We start from the raw sequence: 21,999 nt of genomic DNA on the forward strand, positions 1-21,999 counted from the left end.
CAAGAGGTCCGTTTCCTACCCACATCCACAATACTGATTTGCAATTCCACGAACTGCAAATCAATATGCATCCGTAAACGTTTCCTGAAAGCTACAATTACACTGTCAACAGCGGCTGGACTCTTAATATATCCACTGTTCTAACTCAATGTCAACCTTTTGCAAAATTATATTTATTAAGAATTCCAGTTTAAAGTAAATAATGGCCTGCGTATTATCATTCAATTTTTCCTTTCTCAACACTTCTCAGTCCAGTTTATGTCTTTGAATCCACTTTCAGGGAAAGCACGGTCCTGGCATTAAGAGGGGGATTGTGTGCCAGTTGCTGCCATAAATCCAAATATCAGAGCAGGTATGGCTATGAGTGTAGTAGTTTGTCTTTTCATTTGTATATATTAGGATATAATCTCTGTCCCGGTGCCTATGCTGTGCTTAAAATATTATGTTGACTTACTATTTATGGCTGTGGTCTGCCCTCCCCACAGATCATGAATATTTGTATGTCTGTGTATACTGTATATGTGTGTGTGTGTGCTTTTTCATTCCAGTTCCCTGCTGCAGCTTCTGTGTGTGTGTGTGGCCACACTTGATCTACATGTTAAGACCCACGTTTACGGATTATTTATTCCGGCTTTTTGCCTCTAAGGACTGAGGTGTTGATTCCTCTCTTCCCTGGTGGATTCTCCTTCGTTACATGTACACGCACACACACACACACAGCCCAGTCTCCCCTCAGCCTCTCCCTTCGGGCAGGGGTTATGCAGTGTCATGCAGGTTAGGTCTCTCTCTCTATAGGGGTTTGCCTGAGGGTAAACCTGAGAGAAAAGGAGTGGAGTGAGTGAAAAAAAAAACAGAAAAAGAAAGATACTTGGGGTAGATTTGTATTGTGAATAGAATCAAGGGAACGAAAAAGGGATCTGGAGAATGAGAGTGAGTTCAGGCAGGGTTCTGGGTGGGGGGGGGGTGTTGTGTGAGGAGGGAGAGGAGTGGGGGAGGAGAGGAGGGGTAGGGGTGGAGTCGGGGGGCTCTGCTATTTGTAGATCCTTGTGATGGATGACTGGTGTGTGTGTGTGTGTGTGTGTGTGTGTGTAAGAGAGAGAGAGAGAGAGAGAGAAAGAGACTGGCTTTTTTCTCTTTCTGCTCTTTCCCTGTTCCCTCTCTCTTCAGGCGAGCAGAGCAGAGCGGGACTGACTGAGTGAGAGGAGGACAGAGACGCAGACGTGTGCAGACCAGAGCACAGCAACTCCACAAAGACAAGAGAGGAGAAGAGTTTGCCAGGAGAAAATAAGAGAAAGAAAACAGCCTTTTTTTTTTTTTACATCAGCAAACTGTGGTGGACGTCATACCTACATCAAAAGAAATCTAGAAGAAGAACAAAAAGGATTTTTGCTTCACAGCTAAGAGGAAAATATTAGTTATAATTTTGTTTTCTATTTATATTCACCACAAATATAGATTTATTTTTTAGAGGACTTGGCAAGGTGTAGCAGGACTTTTTTTTTCCAGAGAAAGGTGGACAGAGTTGTTGAAGAAGAGCTGGCTGCAGTGGTGGTGAATATGCCCGTCAGAGGTGGCTCTTTTGGGGCAGGCATGGGCAGGCTGGCCGGGCAGCCGCTCTGGATGTGCGTGGTGATGCTCTCCGCTCTGCTCCTGGGCAGTGCCAGTGCATGCCCAGCCCTGTGTACCTGCAGTGGCACCACAGTGGACTGCCATGGACTGGGTCTCAAAACCATGCCAAGGAATATCCCCCGCACCACTGAAAGACTGTGAGTACCATCTGTACTCCTTGTGTGTGTCAATGTGTGATAGAGAAACTCCCTGACTGTGTCCCTCTGTCTTCTTTATTCACTGTTTCCCTTCTGTTTCCTTGCTACAGTATATTGTAGTGGTGCACATGACTTTGCTTAAACTGAAAGAGAACAATAGCTCTGCCTGTAAAGCTGCGTGTGTGTGCGTATATATGTGTGTGTGTGTGTGTGTATGTCAGTCACTCACTGGCATTCCAGTCAGGTATAAATAGGCATGAGGGACTGGAAAGAGCAGGAGCAGATGTGTGCCTTTCACATGTGTCCATAATTTACTTACCTGCTTATGTATTTTATATTTCTTTCTAAATCCTAAAAGCAAATGAATGGAGTCTATATTTTTCCTCCACTTTTTAATGTGATATACATTTAGAAATTAAAAAGACAAAGTTTTACGTAAAGTTTAAATTTTAAATTTCTGTGAGACAGAACCAGATTTGCTGTCTGGTCCTGTGGATATAGCTCAGATTCTGTTATGTTTGGGAACATGTTTCCTGTCTGTGCAGCACTGTGTGCCTCTCTTTATCTCTTTTTTCCCCCTTTTCACTTTCCTCCACTCCCGGGCCAAAGACTCCCCTCTCACCCCCTTCTCCTGCCTCCCCGCACACTCACTCCACAAATTGTTAAATCATGTAGAAAATTAAGCAAATCTGCTACTTAAGTGAGTCTTGCACGAGGATCACGTAGCTGTCTTGTAAAAACGGAGGGAGGGAGGGTGGGAGATGGAGGGAGAGGTGAGGCAGACGCCGGCTCGCGGAGTTGAGTTTCTCCGTCTTTTCTGACATTCCTCTGAAATATTCATCTGTAAATCAGAAGTGAGGAGTGCAAGGGGAAATAGATTGTTCTATTTCAGCTTTTAGAATATCAGTCGTGAATAAAACATGCGGTGGGAACGGAGGAGAGAAAGCCTGTGTCAGAGGCAGCGTTGGCATAGTGGGAGCTGGCTGCATATTTTATGCTTTTCATATTTAATTTCTAAGAACACCTTTTTTTTTTTTTGCCTGCCGGTCTGCATGTTTCCGGGTTGCTTATGTGCACATGCTGGTTCAACATCGAAGCGGAGAGGAAACATGGTCATTTTGTGGTTTCCTTTTACATGAATGGCCATTCACACTGGAAATATACCCTGCCCCTCCAATCAAGAGCATTTTTGTGTTAAAAGTTGTTTGTGCATTCATAGGTCATGTACAGCAAGGGGATTTTATCGTTGTAACATCTCTGGATGTTTTCAAGCACGTCTCAGGATGCTGCATTTTAAACATGATGCGTATAAAGGTCACGTGTAATTTATTCCTGGGTCGTTGCCTTTTTTTTGTGTGTGTGTGTGTGGTGCATGTATTAGCTGTGTGTGTAGGTCATGTAGAAGATAGCCGGTCTCCACGGAGAGGCACTACTTAACAATAGTCTATCCTCTTGTGCAGGCCGTTACATAGGGTGATTCATCAAGGTGATTGTGCAAGTCAACGCAGCCCACCCGGCCTCGCACGATGGTCCCATGTGCATAGCTAGATTTATGTGTACGCATTTGGAAAATGTGTGTTTACGTGAATGATATTGTGCAACCGCTACCGGGGGTCAAAGATGAGTAATGAGTTAGTCGAGTTTTTTATAGAAGTCGGTGGCCCTCGACTTTAACATAAAATGTTAACACAAGCTTTTTCTTTGTAGAAATTCATTTCAATTACAAAGATTACAAGTGTTGCAAAATTGCCTCACTTTAATGGAAGGAGGTGGCGCAGTGTCAGTGTTGGGAAGGAACGCAGATGCAGACAAGAACAAAGTAGAAGAGGTTGCACTTCACCGGTCTGCTTTGCTGTGTGTTTATGGATATCTGTGTGTTTGCGCTAATGTATACAGGGTGATGCTTTTGGGAGATAGTGTGTGTGTGTTAGAGAAGGAGGGGGTTGGTTTTGGGAGAATGTGTGTTTGTGGGGTGGGGTGTGTGTATGGAGGGTGTTGAGACAGACAGCAGAATCCCATTTGCACTTGTCAGTGTGGGTTTGGATCAGGTCTGACCCCTGCGCTCCTCAGACTGAAGCCTGTAATGAGACTGTGAAGCTCCACGTATTAAAATCACACCCTGCCTGCCTCGTACGGGCCACCGGCCGCTCCCTCCCCCCTCTGCATCCATCCTCTCTCACCATCTCTTTCCTTGTGGCAAAATAGCACATGGTAATCACATTGATATCAGGCTATGCTGAGAGAAAATCAGCATCTGTAAGGTTGATTAAAGTGACTTTACACAAGACAGTAAAGGTTCTTTTAGGTGGACAGGTATTGAACAGCCCTTCTCTCTCCCTGCTTTATCTCTCAAACAGCCCTGCTGTTTAGATTAAGTGTGTCTCTCATCTGTGAATGAGTTGATTTGCACAAGTGGAGGAACTGTATGTGTGTGTGTGTGTACCTTCATCTAATTGCAAAAAGCCAGTGTATTGATGATTTCTGTGCCAGAACATACCCTGTACTGAGATTTGGGGGATACGTTGGAGCTATTCCAGAATAGGGGAGGAGGAGGAGGAGGAGGCTGCACGCCATATGTGTGTGTGTGTGTGTGTGTTTTCGTGCATGCCTGTATAAATCTGAGGTTCACTTGTGTGTTTGTTCATAAACTTGAGCATGTGCCTCCATATGCGAGCATGCGTGCGGTGAATAAGTAATGTTAGATGAAAACACATGAGGTTTGGTGGTTGAAGATGAGGGGGGCTCCCTCGCGTCGATAACCATGTTTATGTATTTGGGGGGCGGGGGGGTTGGAGGTGGGAGGTGTGTGTGTGTGTGCATGTGCCAGGGAATGCCTGCGGTGTTTTTGGCACCAGCTCATAGCTGGTACAACTGACAGCTCACCGGCCACCTGATCCATAATTTACCCTGACAAGACTGAACACGGCCTGCCCACTTACCTGCCAACTCTGGCTATGTGACTAAAGTGGAAAGAGCGAGATGGGAAAAGACAAAGAAGTGGGGTGAGGGGTGGAGCTGTGGGGGTCGAGAGCGGGATGAGGAGATCCTTCAAGGCGAGGCTGGCACAGTAACCGAGGTGGTAATGAAGGGATTACTGCGCAGAGGAGTGAAGAGACGTGTAACTCGACCACAAAGCTAATGAATCAATAAAGCAGAGAATGAAGTGTTATTTATTATAAAGGGCAAAATAAGTCGAGCCCTAAGGCAGACTGAATTTCATTCAGGTCCTTTTTTTTTACAGTCTAATATATCCATCCTCATAGCCGGTAATCCCGTGAGGAGTGATAATGCCTGGAATGAAGATCATTCAGAGAATGTTTATGCTCAGCGGAGGATTGTGAAATTACAGGCCTGGGACTCAGTCATTTCAATTTACTGCCTGCGCTACACAGCTGTGGTCTTTTCTCTTGTACTGAATATTGAGGCGGACTCCATCACTATCTTTTGAGTTCAGTATTTTGTGAGTTGTCTTGTGAGTCTCCTGTCACACAAATTATGTTGTAATATAGGTATTGAAGGCCAAAGTTGTTGCTTTTATGTGCTGTTTTTTTTTTTTAATTGGTCTAAGCATTTAGTCACTTTTACAATTTACATACATGTAGCATAAGAGCGTTGCTTGTCTAAGCAGAGTGATGACAGACTGCTGAGCATCAAAGCCAGCTGCTGTGTGTCTAAACTCACCCCACACCCGCCGGCCTGCTCTCCTGATGAGCGCAGCTACTTCATGGAAGTGTGTGATTGTGCTCATGAGAGCTAAGAAATGACCCCATCAATGGGATGTGTGTGTGTCAAAGAATGCCTTCCAACACCAATGCATGCACTTTATTTTTTACTTGTGCGTGTCTGACATGCTTATATATGATGTGTGTGAGCATGTGCATATGTTGAGCGTACATGCGTGATTGCTTTGCACGCCTATCTAAGAGTGGCTGTATCTCAGCAGACCATGAAAATCGAATTAGGAGAATCCACCTAGATCACCTTTCATCTCTCAGAAGTCCATCTTTCCTTTTAACCCTCCTGGCTAGCCAGTAAGAAGCGGGCAATGAAGAGTGAAGGGTGTGTGTGAGTGTGTGTGTGTGTGTTAAATTGCACATCGGTGAACACTCTCCTGACGTTGTAGATATGCTTTCGTAATCCGCATTTCACGCTAGTCTGGAAGCTTTTGATGTGATGCAAGTTTGAGAGGAAATTATGGGCAGCGATTCAGATTCAAGGGCCGCTTGAGATCCCCATCGGTCTGCGCACTTATCACATCAGCGCTGTGTTCAGTGCAACATTGGAGTGTTTTAATGCGCTCTACTGAAGTCGGCCATAATACTAATTCAGATTAGTTGTTTAATCTGTCAATTATTATTAGTTTTGTCCATAAAAGTCCAGAGAGGTCTTCAAATGTCTTGTTTTGTCAGAAGAGATTTGGTTAACTATCATATATGACAATGTCAAGCAGCAAAGCTAGGTTAGAGATTACAACTTCTCTCGTGTGCCAAGCATGTAGGATTGCTACGGTGGCCGATGTGAAAACGGGAATGGCCCTCTCTATAGCCAGTTGTTGTATGAATAGAGTGCTTAGAGTGTGTGTGTGTACGTGGGAAGTGAGTGGTGAAGCGAGAGAGAGAGAGTTAGAGAGCGGCGGCAATGGCGTAACGTTATCGACTCTGGCCCGAGCAAGAAAAGTTTACAGTGTTTGGTTTGTCTGTTCTGGGCTCCTGTAGAAACATGGCGGTGCAACATGACGGACTCTGTGGAGATATAAACGGCTCATTCTGAGGTAACAAAAACACAATGAGTCTTATTATCAGGTGATTATACACTAAAGAAAACATACTTATAAATATTATATTCCATTTCTGCCAATAGATCCCCCTAAATGTTACACACTGGTCTTTTAAATATGACCAAAACAATTACTTGATTGTTGCAGATACATTTTCTCTTGAATCGCGTGATTGACTTATCATTACAGCTTTTGCAGTGGGGTTATCTGTTAGCGGATGAGCTTATCTTTGCATAGAGCTGAAGGAAGGCAGATATCAGCGTGCTCAGTTGGGGGAGAGAGAGGGCCGCACATAGAGCAACTCTTTATTCTCGGGGATCAACAGACAGATTCAAGCACACATGCAGCATCCATCAAATTACCAGTCGTCAGCGCACATCTGTCAGGCAAACGTCTTCTCAGTCTTCTGTGTGGAATAACTGAAACATAATAGATGTGGCGGAGCAGATGTTTTTGTCCACATGATACAGTCAAAGTACACATTCATACAGCCTAAGTGCCTTCATGCGGGACTCAAAGCCACAACAGAACCTCAGCGTCTGTCACTGAACAAACTACAGATACAGTACAAACCATGAAAGACCCTTCAGTCTCTGCGTCTACTACAGCCCTGTGTGTGTGTTCTTATTCCAGCCTGTAGCAGTAACACATACTGGAACAGATGTTTAATTGATTCACTTTGGCCTGAGAGTGTGTCAGAAGTTATCTATGTTTGATCAGAAGTGGCTGTTTGCTACTTTCCTCCCTTGTCTTTTCAGGTGGCTCCTTTTTCAAATCTCACAGTCTCTCTGGTTTTTGCTTACAGCAGCATCTGCCACTTGAAATAAAACTCACAGTCTCCTTGTCAAGGTTGTTGTTGTAGTGTGAAGGCCAGGTAAAAACAGCAAAAGATAGATGCTTGGGTTTCGGTCCCTGACTTTTACCGGTAGCCGTTCTGCAAGATGCAGGAGACCCCGCATGGGTCAAGGCTCTGAGAAGAGGTTGTGTGTGTGTGTGTGTGTGTGTGTGTGTGTGTGTGTGTGTGTGTGTGTGTGTGTCTGTGTGCAGTGCATGTGTCGGATCTGCTTCATGTTTACCTTTCCTATCTGTAATCTTGCTCCCGAGGCCTGACTGAGCAGAATGAAAACTGTAAATAGCCCTTGAGGAGCCCAGAAGCTGGGAAAACACTCTCAGACGTCCTTGCGCACACACACTTAGACGCTCGCTGACGCACACGCACGCTAAAAATGTACAGTGGAGGGCCTTAACTGCTCGTCTGAAAGCCACATTTCAATGGAGAGTGAATGTTTTGTTCGAGCTGAGCAGAAATCTGACCTCTTAGTGTGGATAGAAGTGTTCCAGTTGCGTTTTAAGAGTGTGTTATTTTGGTCATGGTGGTCTGCTTCTCTCTCTCTCTCTTTCTTTCACTTTCTCAGTCTCTCTATCTTTGTGTAGGAGGTTGTTGTGAGCCCGGATGGTACCGCCTGGTTCCGTAGCCTGTTGGACCAACTAGTATGTAGGTCACTTTCTCCTCATAGTCTAGCAGGCCTCATTTCTATACTGACGTTTGCCAGACAGCCCATCAGCTCCTCAACACTCCACCACACTGCTCCACACCGTCGCTCTCAGTCAGCTAACAACACTGTCTTCTTTCTGTCTCTCAGTGACTTTATGGTTCCCCCCCCCGCCCCCCTTCTTTCCTCCTGCGTGTTTCACGGCTGTCACGTCCATATGTCGCAGAGTCTGCAGGAGGAGGAATGCTTCTCTCTTCCGGAGCTTCTCAACCTGTTCAGTTCATTCATTAGGGAGAACGCTCGCTGGTTCTGGTCAAATGGCATTATCAGTGTGTGATAGTGGTTAATGAGCATCCACGCTTGGGCTGTACGAGACCTCGGGCTTCTGATCATCAGATTGTTTCCACAGCGAGGAGTTTGGACAGCCACTGTGCCACCGATCCTCAATCAGCTGGCTGCTGTCTTCCCTGCCAGGCTAAAGCTGTTCAGGACAAATGGTCCTGTGGCGCTCACAGCAGCGATACAGAATGACTGCACTGCAAAAAATAAACACCTTGATAAGTCATTTAAGTGTAATTTCAAAGAGGAAGAGGCATTTACCTCCAGTCAAAATCCTGATTTGTTGGCCTCATGTAGATTTCAGTCTGAATGAACTTTGTTCACTCACCAATGTCCCGTTTGACCTCTAGATGAAGGCTTATCATGTTGCTGCTTCAGGTTGTCCTGAGTGAGTGTGTGTGAGTGTGAAGACAGGGAATTAAGTGTTTGATAAAACATACTATTTTCAACTTGTGAAATGCTATTGTTAGCCTGTTAGCCATGTTTGCAACCAAAGACAGGTTAAATACAGTGGATGGACGACAGGTCTCCACTTCCTCCTTATGTACAATAGTGAAGCAAAAATATTCCAGATACTATCTTAAGATTTCACATCATTTGGAGTCAGAGTCTGTGCAGCCGCGGTATCGACGTCGCGCCCACACACCCGCCCGAGCCAATCACTTGCTAGCATGAGGCACTGTCTTGGCTAGCCACCTAGCTGCTACATTAGCACCATGGTAGCTGTTTGGCTAGAACTAACCATAATATCTGTATAACTACATTTTTTATAAAATTGACACGTTCTTTTACACAGACTCGTTATAGAAAGTTAATGTTAAATCTCCTCTCTCGTACAATTGCCGAGCCTCCGGCTCCACAACTACTTTACTCAGAGCAGCTGTCAGTCACAGCTGTCAATCATGACGTCTCATAGCATCAAATAACTAATTAATAACAAACTTATAAGAGAAATTAACACTTGAACATACATCAGCGTGATAAGAACTACCTAAAATGACAGAAACTGTCTTTAGGGAAAATTTATTCGACGTGACTTTTTATTTTGGCCCATGTCTCATCCACTAACGTGGAGGGGAGGGGTTTATGACCTGTACTGCAGCCAGCCACCAGGGGGCGATCAAGATGTTTTGGCTTCACTTTATAGGGAGCTGTCATGTCGTCCATCTTTATATACAGTCTGTGTTTGCAATCCTGGCTACATTGTGTCTTGTCCTGCCTACTTTTTGCCACAACCTGAGTAAGTTTTGCATTTGCCAGTTGTTTTGTGGCTGCGAGCATAAGACTATTACTTGGTGTTGGTGAAAAGCTGTACAGCCAACAGTAGTTTCTCTTGTGATCACTACGTTCTTTTGCTCTGGTCAGCTCCCACGGGCACTGTTTGTGTACATGCCAGTAGGTGTGCTTGTGTTCATTCCGTGATACAGTATATTTATATGGTCTTTGTGTATGTGTGTAAGAAACAGAGCACATGTGGATGTTTGTATCTGCGCGAGTGTGCCTGTACGCAGGCCTTAGCGAGCCAGTCTGTTTGCTTATCCTCCCTCTTGTCTTGGGGTTTCATTTCATGTAACGTTGCTCAATTCGAACCAGGTCCCCCTTTAGCCGAGGGACCCCAACAGCTGGCAGAAATAAACATAATGAGTTTTTCAGCATTGTAGCAGCGCTCTGAGCCCCTTTTTGAATTATAGAGATGTGAAGCGGTGGAGCGTAGCTGCCGCGTGTCCGCCCGAGGGAAGGTGCACCAGGAAGTACTCCCAGGCATCAATCAGCTTGAGACGGAAGATGAAGAGGGATTAGATAGTGATGTCATAAATCCACTTGCTGTCCAGGAAGTGTGTCAGCACTGGGAATCCTTGCGGAGTTTCCAGAGGATGGAATGGATTTGACTGAAGCAGTCAGAGGTGGAAATCCTTCGCTGTAGGAACTGGGAATGAGACTTAATCATTTTCTGCCTCTAAAGTAATACTGCAGTACTGTAATGTGAAAACCCACACCAAGTCAGTACTGTACTACAAAACATCTGTCTATGAAAGGAGTGAACGTGCCTTTGCTGCTGTGCCAAAAGCCATTGCTTAGCCTCCTTTGATTGTAAAACAAAGAAAGTAGCAGTCACTGATATTAGAGCTAATAAACAGCAGATTTTTCTTTGAGGCATTGACACGGTATATTACTTTGGCATAACAGTGCCCTTATTTAGACGTTGAATCAACACAGAGACGAGCGCCGCTGACTCCAGGCTCCAGACTTTATGCACGTCTTTGTCTAGAGTCCATATTTCTCTTACCTTTCTGTATTTGTAGCTGTGGGTTCACCTAGATTTGTTCATCCATGCAGAACTGAGCACCAAAGTTCACTGACCATATGTACACCACTACTGTGTGTGTGTGTGTGTGTGTGTGTGTGTGTGTGTGTGTGTGTGTGTGTGTGTGTGTGTGTGTGTGTGTGTGTGTGTGTGTGTGTGTGTGTGTGTGTGTGTGTGTGTGTGTGTGTGTGTGTGTGTGTGTGTGTGTGTGTGTGTGTGTGTGTGTGTGTGTGTGTGTGTGTGTGTGTGTGTGTGTGTGCGAAAAATTACTTCCCGGTCTAAAGCTGATGTGAATCCCAGCTACTTTCCATCAGCCAGAGCAACAGAGCATCCTCACAGACTAGGGGAGTAACTTGGCGAGTTTCCCCAGAGACCGAATACTCCCATGGGTCAGCAGACAAAATCAGATAGGTCAAACACCAGGAGCTTTAACACTATATATGGGCTGTAAAGCCCAGTGTATCCACCTTATTAGGAACAATTCCCTTTTTTATGCGAAATGAATGCTTAGAACATTATTATTTTCTTAACGTGCTCTTTACAGTGCAGTATAACAGTTGACTACAGAAGGTCACGTCAACAAGCACAAGTCCTCAATCCTTGTAGCAGATGAGTCACAGTGGGAACGTTATTACCTGGGCAATTTTCAAGGACCCGATTATCACCTGAGCAATCTCAAGCACTTGAAAACATTGCATGGCTTCCTTCGATTGCAAAATGTCAATGGAAAAGGTCAGAATATGTCATAAACAGTGTGAATTCTCACTAGCTAAAACATCATAGACTGCTGGTGGCATTTGAGTATTGCCTAAATGTCAAAGTGTTGCTGAGCAGGTGCATCGCCAATATGGTTTTAAGATGGTGGGTACTTTCAGCAGGGTAATGCGTCATCGTTTCCTGGAACATTAAATTTCATTCAATTACCAGATCTCAGCTGACAAAACACTTTGAGATGTTGTTGCATAACGGATTTGATTAGTCAACTCTGGAGCACATGCAGAAACTATGGCATGTGTCTTATTACAGGATAAAACAAGACTTCATTGCTCGAGGAGAAAAGTGTGGTTTCACTTGTTTACATGCGAGTCATTTTCCCACATATTCCCCCCTGCCACCCATCACTGTAACCGTCTTTCTCTCCTTTCTCCTCTTCTATCTTTCTCCTTTTTAATGTCCTCCGGGTGTCATCATCAATGACCACCCTGAAGATAAGACATTGGGAATCGAGAAGTGTGTGTATGTGTGTGTGCCTATCTGCGTAAGCACCTGTAATGAGCACCACATGTGTGTGTATCGGAGCCCAGGCTAATGAAGCCCAGTCCATTATTTATTTCCCGTGGCCCTGTCGCTTGGCCTGTCGATGCACCTGTGTACACACACACACACACACACACACACACACACACACACACACACACACACACACACACACTCACCATCTGTCTATAATGACCGTTCTCTTTCGTACTGCATAGCGCTACAGTCCCAGGAGTGGTCATTAGACGAGAGAAGGAGAGAGTGACTGAGGGAGAGAGACCAGCGCTTTCGGCGTAGATTTGGAGCCAGTTTTTTTGTTGTGCTTTGGGGTGGGGGGAGTCAGGGTAGGGTGGTTGACCCATAATGCTAGAAAGTGCAGTAGCACAGAGAACCGTTTGCTTGCTTTGCCTGCTTTCTTTTCCCTCTGTCATGAGAATACAATCTGCTGCTGAGGTTCAATATGAATCTTTCACAGTCTTTTGCAAACCTTTCTTAGATCAGCAGAGGTAACTGAACCAGTGGGCCACGGTCAAGTTCAGCATACAACACGAGTTATCAAATACTTTGGAAATAATTATTGTCAGCCGTTAGATGATGGTTAACTTGTAAGAAGCCAACAGAAATCTCTCCTTTCAACTATTTAGTCTCTCCCTTCCTTTGCAGCGATGGCCAGCTCCCAGCAGGGAGGCTGCTCCCATTATATCCACAGCACTTAGCTTTCTGGCCTTGTGGCCCAACCCAAATCCCCTCCGCTGGCTCCTGCTAATCCTCACCAATAGTAGAAGGACAGGGCAGACAGAGAGAGAGAGGGGGGTTGTGGGTGTTGGTGGGAGAGGGCTGGAATAGAAAGACAAACAGGCAGCTCAAATGTGGCTTCCATTTTAATCAGACTTCTTAATATCTCCCAGTGGACTTAGAACTTAACCTCTGACACAACCTTTCTGATTCCACCCGTCAATATGTGTTACATGTAACATCTAAAGCAATTTGCATTTCATAAAAACACCAGTACAATACACTCTCTGCATATATTACACCAGAGGCATGCTTTTGCAAACAGTTTGGGGCACTGTGTGTTTGTGTGTGTGTGTGTGATGTACCATGTGGTTGAGCTCCAGATAAGATTTTGACTCAGTAAGGTATCAGTAGACAAAGATGCATCCGTGCCACTGTCTGCTCTTTTAGTCACCAGGCTGAACAGGTTCAGAGGGAGAATAAAGATTAATTATTCATATGTGTTTGCATGTCTGTCTTCACAGGGAGCTGAATGGGAATAACCTCACACGCATCACCAAGAGTGACTTCGCCGGACTCAAGTACATCCGAGTTCTGTAAGTACTCGCCTTCATGTTCTCGTGTGGTGATGATGATGATGAGATGTTTGTATGTGTATCTGCGGTGCATGTCCGTGTCTGAGTTTATCTATTCATGCATACCTGAGCTGTATCTAACCTCGGAGCTTACAAGTTGTACAGACTTGCCGCTCAAATTAGCATAAACCCAGTGAAGTGGAGATGCTTCTGTCAAGAGTCCTACTCCAGAGTACATTAAGCTACCGAGTGACTGCGGCTAGCGAAGTAATGGACTCCTCTCGCACTGTATTCTGTACATTGTAGTAGCACTTATTGTCCCTTAGACGCTCACTTGCCCTCTGTTCCCACACATCAACATGTAATGTGTACACAAGCGCCCAGTCCTAAATAGGCTCTCAACACAGTTAACACATTCAGGTGAAGTCGTTGACTCCCTCTGTGTTGAAATTAAACAGCACTTGTGACTTCAGGTATTAGAGTAGTTGTAAAAGTGTCTATATGTGTGCATGTGAGCGTGCAAACACTTGTGAGTAGTGCCATAGGTGTTAAAAACACCACCAGAAGGGAAGCTGTGTAGACTTGAACATGTTTTAAATGTAACACGAGCTGCACGTAATTCCTACTACCCAGCAAAGCCGGACTATTTTCAAGCCTTAACGTTACGCGCCCATCCCCCTGTCTTCCCCTTCGGTTCCTTGTCCCCTCTCATCTTTCTATGCATGCCCCCTTTTCTGCACCACCTTCTACCTCCACGTGGAGGTTAAATGCCTTCATGTCCGCAGCTTGTCACCAGCAAATAAGAAGGAAACAACTCCTTGCAGGGGTACTAAAGACAGCACTTCCGTTGCTGTAAAGGCCCAGACGCACCAACCCGACATCAAAGAACTAGCGGTGACAAAGGCCACCAGTTGAGTCACCTCATGTCTCCTTTGTCTTGGCCAAAAAGTTGCACTTGAATACACTGCAAAGACTACAGCCGACGGCCAGTTAGCACGTACGTTCCGCGCCTGCGTGAGATGAAATAACTCTCCACACCAGCAGGCGGCGGTAGTCTGTATTCGTCATTCAAAAAGGGAAACCCGGAAGACGAAGGACTGCGGATATACAAGCTATTGTTATGATACGTACATTAAATAAGTGGCGTTTTCCAGCCATTTTCACACAACTCTCACTCACCACTTAGCTTCGTTTCAGATGCTCATGTGGTTGTGAAAATACCTGTGTATTGGAATGAACCTTCTGTGTTTTTCCTCTTGACTTTACTCACTGGGTTGCTTTCCTCATGTCCGTTTCTCTTCTTGTGCACTGATTCGTTTAAGCTGAACAGCCAATCAGAGCGATTTCTCTCACCGACGGCCGACGCTGCCGATTCAACACGCTGAATCGGCCGGAAAAACTCTGACACGGGCAGACTGATGCTCACAGACGGCCCCAAACTGTCCGACGGCCGACTGTCATCTCGGTGTGTCGGGGCCTTCAAGCCTCTGATTCCCTCGCAGCTACCACACATGCACACACACACTGCTCGCTTTCCGTCAGCCAACTATATACATGATGCATGATTAACATGGTGTAGGTGTGTGGCATGTTTGTGTGTGTGTGCAACCAGAAAAAGGGCTGTCTCTGTGTGCTGGGGGGCGTGACCTCTATGGGGCAACAGCCTTAAGACTAACAGCGGGGCGACCTCTGACCCCTGGGCAACCCTCAGAAGGAGCCAAACAGGAACAGAGGTTTATCTTTACAGTCAGCTGCCATCCATCCTGTCAGTCTAAAATCAACACAGCTGATTTACCACCATTCGTCTGGCACTGGGTGCTTGGCTGGTCTACATCAGCAATGTGTGTGTGTGTGTGTGTGTGTGTGTGTGTGTGTGTGTGAGTGAGGAAACGCAGAACAATAGAGGAACAATCGGGGAAAAAGTAGAAAGAAAGAGATCAAAAAAACTGCATGCCCTCAGACTGTCTGTAAAAAAGTTTTCTCAAATTCAAAAATACTCATCACGATTTTCTTTTTCCTCACTTCCATCTAAATTCATGAGAAAGAGATCGGAGGTGAATTGCACTTTTCTCTCTATGTTTATGGAGTGCGAGCAGTGATTAGCATTTATATTCGATGGGGAGGAAGCCCAGACTGCTGAGTTGCAGCGCGGCGCTGCCTCACAGGAGACATGAGAGGTCGCCTTCAACACAGAACAGTTGTATACGTAATGAAGGAAAGCTCTTGTTGCTTCTAAAGCTGCTGGATGCTTTTCTCTCCTTCCTGGCCTTGTGTTATTGTAACACTTCCAAAACCATCCAAGACTCTTTTTTTTGTGCATTAGCTTTGGCAGTGTAGGTGAGGAAAGGATGTGTTTCTGCTTGTGTGTGTGTATGTTTGTGTGCATCTGTGTTTGTATGACTAATCGCCTTGATCTACTGCCTGCAGCTTTGATACGCTCCAACTATGCTATCCAACGGGCACACGTACACACACACACAGCCTACTTTCCCTTGATTGTGCCAGTTGTGAAAACCTTGGAGCCCACCTCAGTTTCCCCTCTCACACTGTCTGACCCCCTGCCTACCTTTCGTCTCGTCGCTACACCCAGTGGACCACACCAGAGCCCGGACCCACACTTTCTGAGCCACCTTAGAAACTTTCCTGGCTGCTATTCCTGCTTCGTTTGCCAAGATTCCACACTGTGCCCTCAGTCCACACCACTGCCCTCTGTGTCTGTGTGTGTGTGTGTGTGTGTGTGTGTGTGTGTGTGTGAGGTGTTGAATATACTGCACCCCAGCTTGAATATACATACCGCAAGAAGGCCTGCCACCCAAACCCCAAAGCCCCCTTTACTTTGTTAAAGCCTGAGCGACCTTTTACAGACTCGTAAAAGAAAAAGTCAAAGCCGCACTGTATCGCGTCGTCTCTGAGTCTCTCTTTCTGTCCTCTCTCTGCAGGCAGCTGATGGAGAATCAGATTACTGTGATCGAGCGTGGGGCTTTTGATGACATGAAGGAGCTGGAGAGACTGTGAGTACCACCCAGGGTTGTCTGTAGATAGCCTGACCATAAATAACAATTTTTTTTATTTCCTTTCTAAACTTAAACTTCAAATGAAAGCCCTATTACTGATCTATATTCAGTGCTCGTATTAGTCGAGCGTAATGAGACTAACAGGGGGAAATGGTGTATCAAGTGTGATGCACTTCCCTGTCATTCCATTGTGGTCGGATGGTGCTGAAAGGGTGCAGCGCGGGCTGGCAGTATTTTTTTATGAGCTTTGCCTGACAGGAATGCCCTCAGTTAGGATATGTGGGCTTAAGAGGCCTCCCACACCGCAGACCCTGGCTCATCTGGACAGCACCAGGACTCCTCGACAGCTCGTAAAGCGGCTGGGAAAACACACAGACAAACACAGCCGACCACACCTCAACCAGCTCATTAGCAAATCAATAGTGCTACCCACATGGAAACCTGCGCAGCAGATGACTTTATGGACACATGCCGTCATGCACACATCGCGGTTAACTTATAAAAGACTTTCCCCCCGATCTGAAACCCACATTAACAATTTACATTACCAAACTCCAGGCCGTGTACAGCCCGCCTCCCCTCCTCCTCCAACTGATCCCAAACATTGGTGTGCCAGATCAATGTGGAAATTAAGCGGCTCGTTTCTCTAATGTTTAAAAGCCACTACCCCACCAGCAGGTACAGTTCAGTTTGAACCGAGCGGCAGCAGACCATTAATGCCCATTACGCACTAAATCTCCACCTCAAGCTGGCCAAGCACTCTTCTCAGTGTATACAGTGAGTGGCTCAGGTCCCAACATCTGTCTGAATGTGTCTGAAGGAATGGCAGCGGCCTGCCTTTCAGATTTGCAGCCTCTCTGTTGTGCCACAGCCGCCGCATTCACTCCCATGTGCCTCCAATGGGCCATTCAGGGAGAAGAGAGTTGTGGTTTCCAACAGATTAGCAACAGTCTGTTCCTCATTGACTTAATTGTTGTATTTGCATAAAGCCTGCCAGTCTTGGACGTTAGTTGTTTGACATGGAGCCTGTTGCCAACCACCATTCCTGTCAGTGCTTCCTTGGGCTTGAACAGGCTCATCCATTTCTCTTAATTTTATTTTGGAAACATCTTGTTTTGATAGTTCGCCCCAGATAAAAATCTGTTCATGCTCATGATAACTGGTGGATGTAATTCACTTGTTTAAATGGGAACACTGCTATTCCGTTACTCTGGGAAAGTCATGCAGAGCGCTGAGCTCTACTAGGCGCAGCGTCGTAATTTAACTGTGCGGAGATAATTTACGGCGCTGTCTCTGACTAGAAGTTTAATTCCCCTGAACTTTCAGTCGGATATTTATGTGACATTCAGAGCGCACTGAAACACAATAGCCTGTGGCTAAGCCGATTCTACGGCAGCGAGCAGAAATTATTCACAGCCTACACAGGGGCACGCATGCATTGACACACACACACACACACACAAATTCACTGGTTGATCATATGTTTTCCCTGCCGCAGGCGACTGAACCGTAATCAACTGCAGCAGCTTCCTGAGTTGCTGTTTCAGAAGAACCCTGCCCTGTCTCGACTGTAAGTACATTCACTTTCTTTTTATTTTGATTGAGCACGCAGTTTTTCTTCCTTGTCAATGCACACGCCATCTCCCTCTCTCTCTTTTCGTTATTATGCAAGCCACCAATGTTGCTCAGAGAACGTATGTGCTCCAACAATAGAAATAAATGTCTGATGAATGTTGGCTTCGGTTTGGTTTAAAGACAATTAAAGAACAATTAAGCTTCAGTTGCACTTTGCTGGAATGCCATCAGGTCCTATTAACATTCAGACGTATTAGGTGAAGTGTGTGCTGTGATTTCCACTGCACTTACTGTCTGTTAAACAAAATGAACTGGACGAGTGGAAATCGGAGTTCTTTGCACATCGTTGGGCCTTCTTGCCAAGTCGTCTGCAGTTTCTCAGCGCTAGTCTGTCTGTGAGAGAATCCACTGGTGACAGGGAGTTGGTGTGACATTGGGACCAGAACTGAGGGACACGTTAGACTTTGAACTATGTTCAAGGTGAAAGGATGTCTGTGTTCCTTAATGAGGTCGTTTTATGTCACAGGAGAAGTCCCCAAAGCTCTCTCTGCCAGTGGACTCGTATGAATGAGATGTGTCGTCGCAGTTTTCATTTGGTTTCCACTTGTTAAGGCCATTCCCGTGCTGTCTGTCTCACACCCACGCATCCTTACACCCAAGCGCCCCATGCAGCGAGACAATCCCACAGTAATGTTAAACTTTTATTCCCATCTGCAACAAGGCTCAATGTTTCCTTTTTCTTTTTTGGGGATAATCAGTGTCCCTGTTGCTAGCTGATCATTCCAGCTCCCATTATTCCAGTTCGGATTACCTGGAGCATCTGGGAATAATGAAACAGTGGGACATGGAAAAATCATTTCCCTCCTTTCAGTCCACATAGAGGTACTACTAACCCATGATCCCGGCCTCAGCACTCCATCTGTTCATCTTTTGTTTGATGTTTAACACCATCTTGAATCTATCTGTCACTTCCTTGCAACTATCTCCTCACGTCACCTATCATTATGCACAAAACCAACCTGTGGGGCTTCAGGGCAAAGCCTCGTCCTGTTTGGGGGCAAGGCTGGCCTGCTTGTGGCTCGCTCACACTGAGCAGCATCGGGGTTGTCTGTCTAGCTGGAGCCGACACAGAGCAGACCGAGGCCTTCCAGACCAGCGGATGGCCTTGAACAAGCGTGATTAGTCCATCTGGAGCGGCGGGCTCTGCCAACAGCCAGAGGATTGTGCTAACACAGCTCCCCTGTTTCATCCAATCTAACTTCACGCTCATTATTCTAAACCCGGCGCTGGCTTTTCTGCCACGTTCTGGAGAATGAGACTTTGTTTAACGTCGCTTAATCGATTCGCTATGTGTCTGTGTATACACTCATTTGTTCTTTATCCTTGGCTGGATAAAAGTGAGGCGTAATGGACCTTGAAGCCTTTCAGGTGTGGAAAGTGCCACACATTCTTTAGCAGTTAAAACAAATGTACAATCCAGGGCCGTGGAATCGAAAAATAATGCAATCTGTACGGTGCCTGTGTTTGATTGACAGTTGCTACTTTGTGAAAGACTTCTTGTGCTTGTTAAAAATTAGGCCTAGTAGCGTGGGATCAGAAACAGCAGTAGAAGACAAAGGTTTTTCCTAATGTGTTTCTTAACTCCTGAGCGGTGTGTCTGGGCCACACCGTGGGTTCTGGTTCCAGTCTGATGCGGTTAGGTTACAGCCTCGTCTCGCTCCCGCCAGCAGTTTTTAATGGACTTAAAAGGTTCTCGGCTCCCAGAGGAAGACTTTTGCACTATTTCATGTGCGTATTTGTGTGTGTCTGAGGATGACAGCGAGGAAGAGAGAGAGAGAGTCTATGGTTGCATATGTATTTGTGTCTTTGCACTTGCTCAAGTGCTCACTGGGGCTTGTTAGAGTCTGCCTTTATGATCCTAACAAGAGAGGTTAATGTGAAAGCCCGCTGCCCTCAGGTGGAGCGCTAACCCAGATGGTTTCTCTTCTCTTGGACGCAGGATTAATTGCCCCCGCTTCCCTTTTTCTATACTTTTTACTCTCTTCCTCTGCGTCTCTTCGACTCCCCTCTTTTTTCTCTTTCTCTTTTTGCTCATTCTGGAGAGAGGGTTTGAGGAAAAAGCTTTGTGGCTTTTTTGTCTTCGACATCCCGCAGAGAGGACAAACAGAAAGAAGGACGTAGGGGATGGAGGTGGGAGGGATGGCAGATGAGATCGTTGCTCTCATTAAACTTTTGAGGAAAAGCTAGCCGGGTTAATAAAAGGCTGTCGGTTAAATGAGAAGAGGACTGTTGATTTGTGGGGAGTTTTTAAACACTTGACTCCCATGCAGTCATTAAGCTAACGGGGTAATGAGTTCCCACTACAAAGGGAAGAGGGAGATTTCTTGCTAGAATACAGATATTGAAAAATGGCTACTAAAACCTACTGATTGACTGAAAAAAAGAACAAATTCACGTATAGAAATTATACCTTTTTCATCTTTGCAATAATTCTGCCAAACCTCAAACCTGATTTGGTCGAAAATGTACATCTTGTTTCTTGTACGAAACAGAGAATCGAGGTAGTGCGCACATATTTTACAGAGCTTCGTGTTCTGCTTTCTGTTCTGAGAGTCTACCTCTTTATCTCCACCCCCGCTACTCTGTCTCTCCCCCCGCCTGAGAGATACCAGAGACACTGATGCATGAGGGGCCGAGGAGAGATAATTGGAACTGATTAGAGATGATTAGAGATAGTTAGAGTTAGTTAAAGCTGCCTGTGATGGATGGCATCGACGAGAAGGCATGGGAACGCCGGCGCGGAGGTGAGAGGCGCTGCGCAGAACACCAGTGAACAATAACAGTGAAAATAGAGTTGCATTCATCACTGTTAACGACCTGTTGCCCCCCAGCCCACCGCCCCTGACTTCTCCTCATCCCACTTCCACTGCACTTCAGATCTGTAATCTACTCATCCATGTCTGTAATTAGTGTCTTTTCGCAGTGGGAGAGCAGGAGGAAGGAAGGACCGCGGGATGGAGGAGGAAAAAAAAGAGGGATAGGTGAGCAGAGTTGGAGGAGTGCAGAGCAGTTAGCCTGATAGCTGGCCCCGGGGAATAGCATCTGGTTTGAGCTCAGGATGGGGGGTTAAGGGAGGAGGAGGAGGCGAAGGGGTATTTTGCGGTTTTTGATTACCGTGTTGCTTGTTGCTGCCACAAACAAATGCCGGCAACAACACAGGCTTGTTTGAAGGGGTGTTGCTTTCATTAATGGCTAACGTGCGGTATCACGTGGTGGGGTGAGGGGACGGTTAGGAGAGGTTTTCCCTTGTGTATCTCCCCAGGAGGTATGGAGGAGGAGGAGGGAGGGAAGGGCGTGGTAGTACCTGCACTACAGGGGAGCCGAGGGAACCCTGGCAAAGGATCGGAGAGGGGGATCTCACTCCTCTTTGCAGTCTTTAATTTTCCTGTTAATGCTTGACGACGGGTATGCTGATATACACAAACACACACGCTGGGTGACACACATGCCCACACTCAGAAGAGAGAGGAAAAAGAGGGAAAATGTAAATAACACTAATTAGACACAAACACACAAAGAATAACAGTATAATTACGGCTCTGTGTGCTAATGTGTGGATGGCAGTCACACACGAGGGACTGCGTTCTTTATATGGCTTTGACTGCAGATAAAAGAGCGGCTTCAGCTATGTGTTGATGCGGAGCTGCCTGTTCTGTTTGTGTTGGAGCGATGCTGTGTTTTCTGTTTGTTGATCGCTTGATGCTTAGGGAACGGTAGCTCAGTGTGAGAAGAAATAATTGTTTGGGGGATGGAGATCTAGAATAAATAATGTGCACTATCATTAAACCTATAAATCATCGCTCTGTCTCAGTATCCACGCTTGTTTTGACTTTCCATTCAATATGCAGTATTTTCCCCTTTTCATTTGCTGCAGATTGATAGGCTTGTAAACTCGCTCTGGTGTTTCCAAGAGTTTTTGTGCCTCAAAGCCAGCAAATTAACTCTTTAAACTTTTGACTTTTTGTGTATGACTGGCTGAAAGACTGACGTGAATGTGTTTTTCTTTTTCTCCTCGTGACTGTTTTTAAGTGTGCGCTGTGTGTGTGTGTGTGTGTGTGTGTGTGTGTGTGTGAATGTGTGTCTGGCAGGCTGTTAATGGTCCG

General features: G+C 45.8%; 1 protein-coding gene across 6 annotated transcripts in view; it reads left to right on the forward strand.

Moving 5' to 3' along the window:
• Positions 1-21,999, forward strand: part of slit1a (slit homolog 1a (Drosophila)) — a 102,543-nt gene that overhangs the window by 4,735 nt on the left and 75,809 nt on the right. For 2 of the 6 annotated variants that reach the window (XM_074645794.1, XM_074645793.1), the window contains 5 exons: positions 281-352; positions 1,168-1,766; positions 13,197-13,268; positions 16,187-16,258; positions 17,760-17,831. In XM_074645794.1, coding sequence (XP_074501895.1) covers positions 1,558-1,766; positions 13,197-13,268; positions 16,187-16,258; positions 17,760-17,831 — 425 coding nt within the window. In that variant the 5' untranslated portion in view covers positions 281-352; positions 1,168-1,557. Of the gene's footprint in view, positions 1-280; positions 353-995; positions 1,767-13,196; positions 13,269-16,186; positions 16,259-17,759; positions 17,832-21,999 lie in introns of those variants that run through there. The other 4 variants (XM_074645796.1, XM_074645795.1, XM_074645798.1 and 1 more) reach the window with 3 other exon arrangements.

This window comes from Sebastes fasciatus, chromosome 9 (assembly GCF_043250625.1).
Source record: "Sebastes fasciatus isolate fSebFas1 chromosome 9, fSebFas1.pri, whole genome shotgun sequence".
Lineage (NCBI taxonomy): Eukaryota > Metazoa > Chordata > Actinopteri > Perciformes > Sebastidae > Sebastes > Sebastes fasciatus.